We start from the raw sequence: 15366 nt of genomic DNA on the forward strand, positions 1-15366 counted from the left end.
TTTTTAAGGACAGGGTCTCACTATATAGCTCTTGCTGGCCTGGAATTGAGATCTGCCTTCTTCTGCCTCGATAGTGCTGGGGTCAAAGGCGTGTACCACCACATCCAGCTCCCTATATACTCATTTTTAATAATAATTTTGTATTAGTTGCTCTTGTGCTTTTGTGTGTGTGTGTGTGTGTGTGTGTGTGTGTGTGTGTGTGTGTGTGTGCATATGCATGCTTTTGTGTGATGTATATACACATATGCACACCAAGGCCTTATTCCTTGGGGAGGGCATCTTACTGAACCTCAAGCTGGTGACAGCCCCAGCAATCCTGTCTCTATCCTCCACAGAGCTATGGTTACTGTGAGTTTGAGGCCAGCCTGGGCTATAAAGTGAAATTCCCATTAGCCTAGGCTATAGTGAAACCACCACCACCTACCAAAAAGAAAAAAATTATACACCTACTGTGTTGTTTCTTATGTCTCATAAATCATGCTAGCATATGAACTTATTTATCCTCATGCTTCTACGGGAAGTACTCTCACCTGCTGAGCCATCTCCCCAGGCCTTTTTTTGTCTGGGGTTTGTTTGTTTGTTTGTTTGTTTGTTTGTTTGTTTGTTTTTGAAACATACTGGCCTCAAACTCAACAGCAGTCCTCTAGATTGAACTTTTAATATAAGTTTCTGTCTGAATTTCATTATGGATAGAATTTGCTTCACAGTTAGACAATATAGTTGTTTGTTTGTTTTTAAAGAAATGGCCAGGCAGTGGTGGTACACTCCTTTAATCCCAAAACTTGGGAGGCAGAGGCAGGTGGATCTCTGAGTTTGAGGCCAGCCTGGTTTACAAAGCAAATTTTAGGACAACCAAAGCTGTTACACAGAGAAACCCTGTCTCGGGGGAAAAAAAAAAAAAGAGGAATTGGAGTCTAATTATTAGGTAATAATATAAGGCAATTCCAAACATTTCAGGTGCTTCTATTTAAGTTCTCAGCCTGATGTACATTTAAAATATCTCTGCGTGGAGCAATTACTGTTCATAGTGCATTATGGGATCTTTTTAGGTAGCAGTATCTTAGACAGCTTGGATAATAAATAAGCAGTTAGTGTTGGTATGGTAGGTTTAACACAAATTAAATTTATGATACACTGATAATTAGCTGTGGTGTTGTAACCTTACTTCCTGTGCTATACAACTTGATATATGTGTGAGACATACGGCAGGACTTATAAGAAAATGCTTTTGCTAAATGTAAAGTAAAGGCTATTTCTGGAAAAATACTTAGGATGATATGATATATAATCTTGCACTTTGAGTTTGTTGAGGATTTAACCTATGATTAAACTGTTCTTATACCTTTGGCTGATTTAATGGGAGACCTCACTTATGAATGCATTATTTCCAGAGCAGATAAAAGGTTATAAAGCTAACCTGATGTGACAATTTTAAGCCTGACACCCCAGTACTCAAAAGACAGAAATAGGAAGATTATTTCAAGTTCAAGGCTAGCCTTGACCAGAGTTAGTTCTTTAGTCTAGATGACAGTGAAACCCTGCACCCCTCAGAGAGAGACAAAGAGAGATATAAAACTACTTTAGTTTCTGATATCCTGTAATCAAAGAATCCAGTGCATATTTGCTTTGCTCAACTCCCCTATCCCATTTCTCTCCTAATTATCTACAGGAAGTGCCTTGTTTACCATGTATATAGCTTGTATTGCATTTATACTGTCCTTACTTGTTGTTTGACTCTTAGATGGTCTTTTAATAAAAAACCTAGAGCCAGATATTGGGGTGAAAGATGAAAGGTCAGAGAAGCAGAGCAAGCCACAGCCAACCTCAGCTTGCCAACTCCTCAGCCAATCCTGTTTCCTCAGACTGAAAGCTTCTGAGTCCTCACTGGAAGGGATCTCAGCTGAACTGCTTTAGTTCCTGTTTCCTCACGTCTTATATACCTTTCTCCGCCCAGCCATGTCACTTCCTAGGATTAAAGGCGTGTGTGCTTCCCAGTACTGGGATTAAAGGTGTGTGCCAACCACTGCCTGGCTGTATTCCCAGTGTGGCCTTGAACTCACAGAGATCCCGGGTGATAGGAATCTATGTGTAATAGATAGGCTTCTATGTGTAATCTAGTGCCTGGCTCTGTCCTCTGATCCTCAAGACAAGCTTTATTAGGGTACACAATATATCACCACACTTATTGTCCAGGTCTTATTAAAGAATTTCACAACATAATGTTAATTTAAATTCTATTAAGCAGTGAATTAAAGATGACTGTACAAAAGAGGGAAAGATTCAGGATTTTCACTTGCATTCAGCCCAGGGGTGGGTAAAACATTATTGTATGATAATCTCTGGCCAAGAGTCATGGAGGTCTGTTACTACTGTATGGATAGCCATGCAAAATACATAGGTACAGAGTAGCACTTATACAGGCAACTCTTTGTACAAACAGTTCTATTAAATTATTTCTCCTAAAGAAAATTTCCTGCTTGTTAGTCCATTTTTTATAATAATCTAAGAAACTTGGAATAGAAAGCTGCCCTCACCCCCAGGAAGTCTTTTAAATAAATAATCTTAAAATTATTTCCTTTAAAAGGAATTGTGTCCAAGCTTGATATGGTGACTCACACATGCAGTGCCACCAGTCAGGAGGTTACAGCAGGAAGAAAGCAAGGGTGAAGCCAATCTGGACTGTATATAGTGAGACACAATCTTAAGTTAATAGACAAATAAGTTCAGTTGTTCCAATCTGAAAGAACTGTGTAGAAACTGGTTTGTTTGTATTTTCTGAGTCCTAGTAATGTGTAAGTCATAAAACAGAGCAATGCCCTTTGTTTCTCCTCTCCAGGTGGCAGCTTCTAGTTGGGGCTGCCCATCACTTACAGAGTGTTTGCTTCTGCTCCACTCCTAGAGAGTCTAATTCAGAAGGTGTGAAGCAAAATCACTTCATCTGTTTTTAAGTTTTAGAGATGTGTCAGGTGAACATTTTTCTAGTTATATACCACTGATAGCTTACATTTTAATTGCTACTCCACATGGAATCTAAGTTTAATTCATACTGATTCTGTGGCCTTACAAAGATGTAGTCAGAAGGAAATTATAGTCATAATTTAGATTTAAAGAGGAACTAGTTTAAATTCTTCTGTGTTGCAAAGATGAAAAAGCCAATCTACAGGGGGGCCAAAGGAATTTGCTAGAAGTAGTCACAGAAGCAAATACTAGATACAAAACTCTTGACTTGAACTCTTTCTGCACTAGTGTCTTGGAACTAGTACCTCCCTAGAAATGCTGTCAAGCTACTCAGTGGTCTGGATATGGTCTCAGACATCCCAAAGTTCACTAAGACCTTCTGAAGTTTTGCCTGCAGCAGACAGGAACTCCTCATTCTTTTAAGTTTCTAGCAGAACTTATTGTTGACATTATTGTTAGAAATTATAGGTACTGAGCAGTGGTGGTGCATACCTTTAATCCCAGCCCTTGAGAAGCAGAGGCAAGTGGATCTCTGAATTCAAGGCCAGCCTGGTCTACAGAGTGAGTTCCAGCACAGACTCCAAAGCTACACAGAGAAACCCTGTATAGAAAAACCAAAAGAAAGAAAGAAATTATAGGCATTACCCAAAAATGCTTTTGTCAAGTTTTTAGTAAATATGGAAACTTGTGACAAGGGGATACCTAAGTTTGATATCGAAGGTTGTTGAGATGTTGAGAACAAGCAACTTATTAGTCTCATTTTTAACTAAGTAGACCTGACTTGGAGCCTGTGTTTAAAAAGAGGCTAGTGTGCCTAGACTTAGAAGTCAGCCAAGGAAAGGAACAATGTATTTATTAAGTAAGGTTAGCTTTGGTTTTTCTTTTTCAAATAAAGCATGTAACTGTAGCTCAGTTAGATTAAGAAAAATCTAGAAACAGTTATAGAGGTGTAGTTTAGTGATAGACCATTTACCTAAGGTTCAATCCTTAGCATCTTGGGAAAAAAAAAAAAAAAAGGATATAGATGGATGGAAGATTCAACTTGGGTGTGATTATTCCACAGACATCAGATATCAGGCTCTTTCGGGTGCTACATCTATTCCTGTTGCTATATTGTGTTTTGAAGGTACTTTTTGATTCTCCTTGGCTTCTGGAGTTCCGTAAGGTATCCCATCCACTAGAATCAGCTCTCTTGAAATGGCTTTTCTAGATAGAACCACCCTACCCAAAAATTTCTGCTTCCATCTCATTGATCATTTCTATAATTAATTGTAACTGTGCAGGTTGCTTTTGCAGTAGTCAGAAGTTGCAGTGGTCAGTCAGTAAATTTAAGACCAAAAAGTTCAACACCTCACCCAGTACCCAGGCGCAGTATGGTGCACACTTGTGTTCTCAATACTAGGGAGGCAAAGACAGGACCAACACCTGAGGTTGACTCTAGCATACACACAAATGTATACACACATGCATACACATCTGCATTGCACACACATAAATACACACACAACAAAAAAAAAAGTTCTTTTAGTAAATAGGGAGAAAGAAACAATGAATGTTGCCAGACAACTAACAGACCTGCTACAACTAGCTCTGAGGAATATAATACTAATGTTAGGGAAATAAACTTTTAGAGACATTAAAACAACCTATTAAATTGAGTATAAATTTAAAATATACCCAAACTCGGGCAGTGGTGGCGCACGCCTTTTATCCCAGCACTCAAGAGGCATAGGCGGGCAGATCTCTGTGAGTTCGAGGCCAGCCTGGTCTACAGAGCAAGATCCAAGACAGGCTCCACAGCTACATAGAGAGACCCTGCCTTGAAAAAAACAAAACAAAACAAAACAAAAAAAAAAAAAAAAAAAAAAAAGAAAAGAAAAGAAAGAAAGAAACACGGAACTGGAGAGATGGCTCAGCAGTTAAGAGCACTGGCTGCTCTTCCAGAGGACCAAGTTCAATTCCCAGCACCCACATGGCATTCACAACTGTCTGTAACTCCAGTTCCAGGGGATCTAGCACTCTCCTTTCACACAGATATACACACAGGCAAAACATCAGTGTCCCTAGGTAAATAAATACTTAGGGGAAGAGTGAGTGGTGACCTGGCAGGGAAGGCTTGGGGGTGAGCAGGAGGAGGGATGAGGGGGGAATCTGTGGTTGGTATGTGAAATGAATAAAAAATTTCTTAATAAAATAAAATATTCCCAAACTCTATCTATCATGTGTTTGATAGATAAAAGCAATTAACCTCTTTGGTAGAATGTTCTACATTGAATTTCTCAGCAAGACTCCTTGGAAACAACTGTTACACTTTGTATGTTTAAAATCTTGAAAAATGACTTTTTGGAACAACAGAAGGGGAAAAAAGACAATTCAGTTTAAATCCTTTTTCTGTTTGGAGACAGAATAAAAGTAACTCTAGAACTAGTAGGAGCAAGAGTAACCTAGTAGATGATATAGACTAGGTATGAACATATTAAAATACTCAAGTTGTTTAGGGTCTAAGAGGAACAAGATAGATTAATGCAGTATGTGAAATACATTGCAGCAATGAATCACAGTAACTCCAGATACATAAGGCCTTCCCTGGGGGAAAGGATGGTTAGATTTATATTGCTTCTGCCTATATTTCATCCATATTAATTAAAAACAATGATGGTTAGAGAGACTGCTCAGCCGTGAAGAGCTCTTTCTGCTTTTCCAGAGGACCTGTTACTCCAGCTCCATTTGATCGTATGCCCTCTTCTAGCCTCCATGGGCACCTGTACATGCATGGTACACAGAAATAAAAATTTTTAACTTCTGATTGAGCCATCTCTCTAGCCCCCAAAATAATTCTTTTAAAAAATAGCCAGACAGCGGTGGTGCACACATTTAATCCCAGCGCTCGGGAGGTAGAGCCAGGTGGATCTCTGTGAGTTCGAGGCCAGCATAGTCTACAGAGCAAGATTCAGGACAGGCACTGAAACTACACAGAGAAACCCTGTCTCGAAAAACAAAACAACTACAACAAAAAGATGGAGCTGGATGTGGTGGTGCACACCTTTAATCTCTGGCTTGGGAGGCAGAGACAAGTGTTTCACTCTGAGTTAGAGGCCAGCCTAAATGTAGAATAATATATACATGTCTGGAGTGGAAATGTTGCTGCTAGATGAGATCATTTTTTTTAATGTTTTGCAGCTTTCTAAGTACCCACTGTTCTCATGTGTAATTTTATAAACATTTACTGAATACCTTGTTTTTATAATTCACTTTAAAGAGGAATTCATTCACAAGTTGTTATTTAGGTGAGAAAATCCAGATTTTTAGCTTCACATATCTATGAATTTCAAATTTGGGAAAACTGCAGCTTTTGAGATTTTAGTTTCCCCTTTTCCTTTTATAATTAACAGCAACCAAATGCTAAGTGTCTGCTGACTCCTAGCTGAGAGAAAACAAAGCCCTATAGAGATTCCGTGTGAAAAGAAAGCCAGTTGTGCTGGCCTAGGGCCAGGCTGCACCTCTTTGACCTAGCCTCTTCAATCTGAATTCTCCATGGGCAGCAGTTGCAAACAACTCCCTGTGGCTTTAGCAGTAAGCACTGGGAGTGCTAATGAAACCAGCTAATGTAACAAGGTCTGTTAGCCTGGATTTGAGCTCAGTGAGGCTTCCTTTGAACCTTTTATGATACTTCACTTTCAGCGTCCTTTGGGAAGAATAGTTTACACTCTGAACAAATAATGGAACAGGGACCATTTTCTTTATATAGTAGTGGAAATGCCTTTGTCACTCTGGTATTAAATAACTGCTTATTTTGAACATATTGTGCAATGACTTAGCCTTTTCCACCCAGTAATGGTTCCCACTGAAGCTATTATACTCAGTTTAACTTTTCCAGGAGGGACTGTGAAAGGAAATTGAAATCTCACAGATTACACTTTCTTTATATTATATTCATTGCTAATGCAGTTGTCTTATATTTTGGTTTTTGTGTTTCCCACTCTGTACCCCATACCCTACCCCACCCCCTGCTTTCAGGTGAAGGTCTCCCACAGGTATATTATTTTGGACCATGTGGAAAGTACAATGCCATGGTGCTGGAGCTCCTTGGCCCTAGCTTGGAGGACTTATTTGACCTCTGTGACCGAACGTTTACTTTGAAGACGGTGTTAATGATAGCCATCCAGCTGGTGAGTTGATGTGCTATTCCAGAAGATAAATAGATCTCTTGCCCATATCCTTATGGGCCTTTTGCTGATGTGACATCCGAATTAGTTTTTACAGCTTTAATAAGCCTGCTAGAAGAATCTAGCAGACTTCTGAAAGGAACTATTACAACTGCTGCCTTAGCTTGATTTCTACGTATAATTTGGCCACAAAGACTCTTGGCCAATATGTAATATGCCAGACAACTAAGGTAAGCTCTTGGTCACACAACTTAGAGGGTTACAAAAGGGTTAACTGAAAGAAGTCACAATGCATCTGCAGTTTGCTCTATTTTAAGAATTTGCACCTTGAAGCAGAACCTTTTCTGTAACTGAAGTGGAGGAATATAATTTACATTAGGGAGAAAGAGGACGAATAGGTAGAGTTGTGCACATTCAAGTAATTGCTTCAGCATTTTATTTATAGGTGTTAGGCACATAGCTGTAAGGTTTTATCATGCCCTCCTTCTCTCACTGTTGAAAACTAGAAACAGTTGAAGGTACTACCCCCTGCACTAACATTCATTCAAAAGTCACCTTGTAACTGAGATGTTTAATTCTCTGGCATCTTATATAATACTTGGGCTGGCTAAGAAGCTTTGCAGCCAAATTACATACTAGTTCCAGTTTAAGCAATTAGAACAGTCTCTTTGAGATGTTTTTTAGACCTTCAAGGGAAGAATTCAAATGTTGGGTGGTTTTTGTTTTGTTTTGTTGATATGTTCTGACCAGCTTAGACTGGCTTTGAACTTTAGATCTTCTTGCTTTGGCTTCCTAAGTATTAAAGTGGATGTGTACCACCACTCCAGCCTTCAGGTATATCTTAATTCATTTGAAGTAGTGATGGTCTCACCATTATCCAAAAGCAATTTGGAAACACTTGAAAATTGACCAAATTCAAAATACTTAAGTCTCCCTTTCTATGCAAGTAGAAATGCTTTATAGATAGAAATATCTAATTAAATTTGAGACAATGTTAAAGTTACTTATTTCAAGCTCTGGTCACCATTATAGCGTAAAGACTGTGCATCCTTCTTCTGCTGCCAGCCGGCTAGCAGATGTCAGGCTTGCATTAATTTCACTAAGCCTCTGTTTTCTTATTTCTTCAGTACCGAAATTGGGGTTAGAGAATCCTGAGCAACTGAAGACAGAAAGTGTGGGCAGGAGGTGAAGTGGTAACTGCTCCTGTCCCAGAGGGCAGGTTTGCAAGTTACAGTGTATAAAGTAAAGTATTACCATTTTAGCCAAATTCTACTGTGTCATTTTTCCCCTAATCTGAATAGTTGTTACATGTTTGTAACAAAAAGTACTAGGGGTGGGGTGTGCTAGAGATAGCAGTTAAGAGCAGTTACTGCTCTTGCAGAAAACCTGAGTTTGGTTCCCAGCACCCACATTAGACTGCTAACACTGCCTGTAACTCCAGTTCCAGGGAATATGACATCCTCTGGCCCTGTGGGCACATGTACACAACTGGTGCATGTAAACTCGGGAAGGCACATATACATACAAATACATTTAAAAAAAAAAAACCTTAAAATGCAGATAAATAAATAATCTGGCTGCCACACCGTGTCAATAAATAAATAAATAGATTAATTAATCAATCACTAAATAAGCAAGCAAGCATGATTTTAAGAATAAATATTTTGGGCCAGGCATAGTGGCCCATGCCTTTGAACACAGAAGCAGGCAGAGCTCTGTGAGTTCCAGGACAGCCAGAGCTTGTTTTTTGTTTTTGTTGTTGTTTTGTTTTGTTTTTGTTTTGTTTTTCAAGACAGGGTTTCTCTGTGTAGCTTTGGAGCTGTCCTGGGTCTCACTCTGTAGCCCAGGCTGGCTTCAAGCTCACAGAGATCTGCCTGGCTCTGCCTCCTGAGTGCTGGGATTAAAGCTTGCGCCACTACCGCCTGGCTAGCCAGAGCTATATAGTAAGAAACTGTCTCAAAAAAAGAAAAAGAAAAAAAAAAAAAAAAAAGGAAGCATTTTGGGTCTATGCCTCCCCTTTTGCTTATTTCAAGGTATTTCTATTTTTTTCTTTCTTTCTTTTAGCTTTCTCGAATGGAGTATGTACACTCAAAGAATCTTATTTACCGAGATGTCAAACCAGAGAACTTCTTGATTGGCCGACAAGGCAATAAGAAAGAGCATGTAATACACATAATAGATTTTGGACTGGCCAAGGAATACATTGATCCTGAAACCAAAAAACACATACCTTACAGAGAGCACAAAAGCTTAACTGGAACGGCACGATACATGTCTATCAACACACATCTGGGCAAAGGTATGTTTAGAGGGGCAGGTCATGTGAACAACTTTCTTTTCCAATAGCACCTTATGGTGCAGTACATTGTGCATTACAACTTGTACCATTTGTTGCATCACAAGGTAAGTGACGTTTTTATACTTAAGAGTAGTGAAATGGTAAGTAAGTGATGTTCCCAAACACCTTAATACTGATGGAGACTTAATTCTTTCAACTGTGTTTTCTTTCTTTTTTCCTTTTTTTTTCTTTTTTTAAAGATTATTTATTATCACACAGTGTTCTGCTGGAGTGTATGCCGGCAGGCCAGAAGAGGGCACCAGATCTCATTATAGATGGTTGTGAGCCACCATGTGGTTGCTGGGACTTGGAACTCAGGATCTCTGGAAGAACAACCAGTGTTCTTAACCACTGAGCCATCTCTTCAGCCCTCAACTATGTTTTCTGATGCTTCATTCCTCAGCAGTTTAAGAGCTTGAGTTACTGCAACAGTATAGTAGTGTTTGAGTGGGTTTAACAATGAGACTTGTGTTTACACGTGTATAACTCTGTATAGGAGCAGACAGAAGGAGAACATCAGGCTGTGTCTGTGTTAGTGAAACATGGAGTAGGAGACTGAAGAGATGGCTCAGCAGCTAAGAGCACTGGCTGCTCTTACAGAGGATTAGATTTAGTTCCCAGCACTCACTGGAAGCTCATAACCATCTGTAACTCTAGTTCTGGGAGATCTGGTGCTCTGTTCTGACCTCTTTGGCACCAGGAACACACATGGTACAGACATACATTCAGGCAAAATGTGACTTGGATAGAATGTTTAGCCCAGTGGGTCATTCCATGTGGTGGTTGTCTCTTATTATTCTACAAGGTGTTCGAGGCCAGCCTGGTCTACAGAGAAAGAGAGAAAGATTCAGGACAGGCGCTAAAACTACACAGAGAATCCCTGTCTCAAAAAAAAAAAAAAAAAAAAAAAAAAAATCCGGGTGGTGGTGGCGCATGCCTTTAATCCCAGCACTCGGGAGGCAGAGGCAGGCGGATCTCTGTGAGTTCCAGGCCCACCTGGGCTACAGAGTGAGATCCAGGAAAGGCACAAAGCTACACAGAGAAACCCTGTCTCAGAAAAAACAAAAAACAAAAAAACCCTCTTTTCTCTCTCTCTCTCTCTCTCTCTCTCTCTCTCTCTCTCTCTCTCTCTCTCTCTCTCTCTCTCTCTGTGTGTGTGTGTGTGCGTGTTGTGTTTTTTTTTTTTTTTGAGACAGTTTCTCTGCCTGTAGGCAGACTTTTCTTTCCCACCAGCCAGTCCTAAATAACTGACACAGAGACTCAATATTAATTATAAATGCTTGACTAACAGCTCAGATATGTTACTAGGTATCTCTTACATTTTAAATTAACCCATATTTCTTATCTACAATTTGCCATGTGGCTTGGTACTTTTTCTGTTTGGCATGCCTATCTTGCTTCTCTGCTGAGACTCCAGACTCCGCCCTTCCTCTTCCCAGCATTCTCAGTTTGGCTCTCCTGCCTACCCTTATCCTGTTCAGCTATTGGCCAGTCAGCTTCTCTATTAAACAAATCTCAGTGACATGTTCACACAGTGTAAAGGAATATTCCACATCTGCCTCACAAGTTTTTGAGCTTAAAGGCATGTACCACCATGCCTGGCAAGAATTCTTGAAATTGGGTATGGTAGTATACATGGATAATCTCAGCACTCTGGAGGCAAAGGCAGATGGCTCTCTCTGAGTTTGAGGCCAGCTGGAGCTACATAGTGAGACCCTGTCTCAAAACTCACAAACTGTCTCAGGTGTCACATCAGAGAAGTTTCCATCAGAGCTCTAATGTTGCTGGTTTTAAAATTTGTTATATTTTGTAGGTTATAATAAAGGAGAAAGACCCTGGGAAATGTAGTGTCAAAAACTCAGAGGATTGCTTTTCATAATTTTATAATGGAAATGAACAAAGCGGAAGGCCTCCTAGCTGGCATTACGTCAGATGAGCCAGCTCCCACTGACTGAGACAGCCCAGTTTGTGTTACCTAATGGTTAGAATTAAAGTGAGACCACTGGGGGCTACATTGCTCTTTTTCTTTGAACGTTTAGTCTAAAATTGGGCTGTTGTGCATGTAAAGCAAGCACATCTTTCTTATAAGCTGAGAGTGAGCCTGCACCATGTTAAAGATGTTGGTGTCCCTTTTTGGTTTTTCTCTGTGCAGCCCTGCCTGTCCTGGAACTCAGAGATCCACCTGTCTCTGCCTCCCAGGTGCTGGGATTAAAAGTGTGTGCTACCACACCAGGCTGCCAAGGCTGGGCCTTTTTTTTTTTTTTTTTTTTTTTTTTTTTAATGTTTGTGTCTTGTTTATTTCCTAGTATGGAAACTTCTTTAAAAACAAATACCCACTGTGAAAAGTGAGGAGGGCCTGTTGAATTAATGAATTAAACAAGTGCAGACTGTCCAAACAAGTATGGAGAAAGCACATGCTGGTTCTCATTCTTAACATTCTAAGGCCTAGCCAGGTAGTGGTGACTTATGCCTTTAATCCCAGCACTCAAGAGGCATAGGCAGGTGAATCCCTGTGAGTTCAAGGCCAGCCTGGTCTACAGAGAGAGTTCCACGACAGGCAGGGATACACAGAGAAACTGTCTTGGGGGAAAGTAAAATTAAGACCTAATGATTTAACATTGATTATTTAAAAATTTAAGAGCTCAAAAATTATTTTTCAAATTATCTAAATGATATTTATTTTAATATAGGAAACTGAGGCCCAAAGTAGATGAGTTGGCTGTGTTTTCATTTCATTGGACTGAATTCATAGAAATGGTGAACCCAGACCTAGATTTCACACCTGACTTAGGGTACCATGGTTTTTCTATTCTTGTTCCACAGCTGTGCTTGTATCCTTCTCTGACTTAAAAAGCTGTGGGTTTTCTTGGTTGGATGGGTGGGTGTGTGTTTGGAAAGTCTTTAATTCTGGAGAGAGCTCGCCCTCTAGTGCCCACTTCACTGCAATTCAAGCACTTGCCTAGTGAATTTTCTTATCAAGAGGCTTCCTATAACATACAGGAAACAATATACAAATGGAGAGGTGTGGCCGGGCGGTGGTGGCACAAGCCTTTAATTCTAGCTCTCAGGAGGCAGAGGCAGGCGATGGATCCTTGTGAGTTCAAGGCCAGCCTAGTCTACAAAGTGAGTTCCAGGACAGCCAAGGCTACACAGAGAAACCTATCTTGAAAAAAAATAAATAAAAATAAAAATAAAGTTGGAGAGGTGTGATACTTTGTGAGAAACCCCCTCAATGTGTTTTCCCTTACTGCTCTGCTCACCTCACATACTCTGTTTTTGTCCTTATTTTTTATATTCTGTTAACAAACTTTTGTCTGACTACTTGTTTTCAATCATGTGTAATATTTTATTGCAAATTTCAGACAACCTATGTAAACAAAAGTGTCTGGAGATCTTGCTGATTTATTTCATTCTTTTAAAGACCCCCCCCCCACCCTCCGCCCCATTTCTTCTTTTAATCCTAGAGATTTTGGATGTAGGCACAGAATTATGCCCCAGTCACGGGTGTCTTCTTTTTCTATTAGTAACTGACTTTTCAGGCTCAGTGGCCCATTCCTGTAATCTCAGTTCTTTATAAGCAAGGGGCAGGATCATCACCAAAAGTTCAAGGATTGCCTGAGCTTCATAGTCAGTTCCAGGCCATCCTGGCTACCAAGTGAGACATCTTTCTCAAAAACAAAAGAAAACAAAACAATCAACGAAAATCATCCTTCCATCACAGTACTATTTACAAAGTTGCCTTTTCTAGAAAAGGGTACTATTAGTTGAAGAAGATGACCTCGAAGGTATTGGGGGATAGGAAGAGTGTTTGGAAGGCAAATATGAAGTAGTAGCAAGATACAGTGATATGTACATGTGAAAGAGATAGAATAAAAGTTTTTAAGTTGAAATATTTTCACCTACCCTGTAGAGTACTATTCATTTTTGTTAAAATATTTATTAACAATTTGTGTGTGTGTGTGTGTGTATATGTGTGTGTGTGTGTGTGTGTGTGTGTAAAATCTGTCCTTATATTATTCACCTCCCAACTCCTCCTGGACCTCCTCCAGCACATGTTCCTCTCACCTTCATCTCCTCCCTCTCTTCCTCCTCCTCTTTTAAATGACCCACCAAGTCCAGTTAGTGCTGCCTTCATGAGCATGAGGCATATCCCAGAAATCAAATGACTTCCACCTCCTCCAGCAGCCATCAGTTGCCAGTTACTTCTCAGCTGATGTTGGAGCTTCGTCAACACCTCTCCCACTCGTGTTGGAATTACTGACTGGCTTGATTCTGTGCAGGTAACTAGCTGCTGTAAGTTCCTGAGTGCAGTGACCATTTCGTATCTAAACGACAGCATCTTTCCCTATCCTCCAGTGCTTACATTCTTTCCTCACCTTCTTCCTTGGTGGTCCTTGAGTCCTGCTGGAGGTAGAGATGTCCCAGTAAGGGGGACATACTCAGCAGTCAGTCACTTCTTCTCAGAACTTTGAAAGTTATAGGTCTCTCATAAACTTCTCTGGCCAAAGTTGAGAGCAGCATTAATATATGGGTATAGACATAAAATTTAGAAGGCAGTTTGATGTGTCTTTAGCAAAACAGCAGTAGTAGGTTTCCACTTAGGGCCAGTTTCTTCTCCAGCCATGAGGTTTTGACCAGCCTTACAGCAGCACTACTCAGGCCTTTTTGTACAAGCTTCACATAACTTGAGGCAGCAGTTATACATGTTGTGTTGTAATTTTAGTCTGTAATTTTTCCCAGCCTAGATGACAATCTTGGATTTTACTTTCTGCTCAAAAAAATCAGAATCAAGTTGAAGGCAGTACTTAGCAAAGTTTTATGGTGCATTCCTATAATCCCAACACTTGAGAGGCTGAGGTATTAGGACCATGAGTTTTAGGCCAGCCTGTCTTAAAAAGTAAAACAAGTTGAAGGTAGTCTGTTAGTTTCCCTATGTACTTTTCCCCACCTTTTTGAGTCAGAGTCTCATGTATCCCAAGCTAGCTTTGAACTCACAGAGATCATCTGCCTCTGCCTCTCTGCCTCTTTAGTACTAGGGCTAAAGGTGTGCACCACCAAGCTCAGCTATAATCTCTTTTGGTGAAGCTCTAAACTCAGCTAAAACAAAAAGTAAACACATAAATTATGCCTGTAATTTTAGCACTTGAAAAGTAGAGGCAGGAGGATCATCCTGAGCTACATAGCAGTTCAAGGCCACCTTGTGCTACATGACACCTTAGCTTGAAGCACGAACCTCATTAGTCTTAACAATAAAAACCCAGAGTCAGATATTAGAGTGGAAGATCAGAGAAGCAGAGCAGCAGCTACTTGAGAGTTCTTACCTCTACCAATCCTCAGACTGAATGGGGGTGGTCCTGTCTCTACCTCCCTAATGCTGGGATTAAAGGCATGAGCCTCCTATGTGCAGGGATCAAAGACGTGAGCCTCCCATGTGCTGGGATCAAAGGCGGGCACCACCACCTCCTGGCTCTGTTTCTCTTTTAGACTGGATCAATCTTGTGTAGCCCAGGGTGGCCTTGAACTTCTGATCTTCCTGCTTCCTCCTCCCAAGTGCCACCACTGCTTGGCCTCTGGTTAACTAGTGGCTAGCTCTGCCCTCTGATCTCCAGGCAGGTTTGTCAGAACACAAACAAAATATCCTACAGTACTAGCTCTGTAAAACAAGAACAGTAAATAATAAGATATCTGTGATGAGCCATAACTGGTAAATTCAAAGTAGATGCATATACTAGTATTCAGTTGACATCTGAAGATGTTTTTTTCAGATGAAATAACAAAATTCTGTGAACTTTTCTGCAGTTAGTAATTTATCTTCCCATTTCAAAGGAGAGAAAAAACTAACAACTTGTTTTAGTCAGTTCCAAGGATAGTAACTTGTTTTGTATATCCATAGAAGTCATCTTA

General features: G+C 40.2%; 1 protein-coding gene across 9 annotated transcripts in view; it reads left to right on the forward strand.

Moving 5' to 3' along the window:
• The window catches only part of Csnk1g1 (casein kinase 1 gamma 1), a 161213-nt gene that overhangs the window by 96759 nt on the left and 49088 nt on the right, over positions 1–15366 (forward strand). For all 9 annotated transcript variants that reach the window (XR_009380266.1, XR_009380267.1, XR_009380268.1 and 6 more), the window contains 2 exons: positions 6976–7127; positions 9189–9423. Coding sequence is in view for 5 of the 9 variants with exons in the window: in XM_059268134.1 (XP_059124117.1) it covers positions 6976–7127; positions 9189–9423 (387 nt within the window). In the remaining 4 variants the exon portion in view is untranslated. The remainder of the gene's footprint in view (positions 1–6975; positions 7128–9188; positions 9424–15366) is intronic.

This window comes from Peromyscus eremicus, chromosome 7 (genome assembly GCF_949786415.1).
Source record: "Peromyscus eremicus chromosome 7, PerEre_H2_v1, whole genome shotgun sequence".
Classification (NCBI taxonomy): Eukaryota; Metazoa; Chordata; class Mammalia; order Rodentia; family Cricetidae; genus Peromyscus; species Peromyscus eremicus.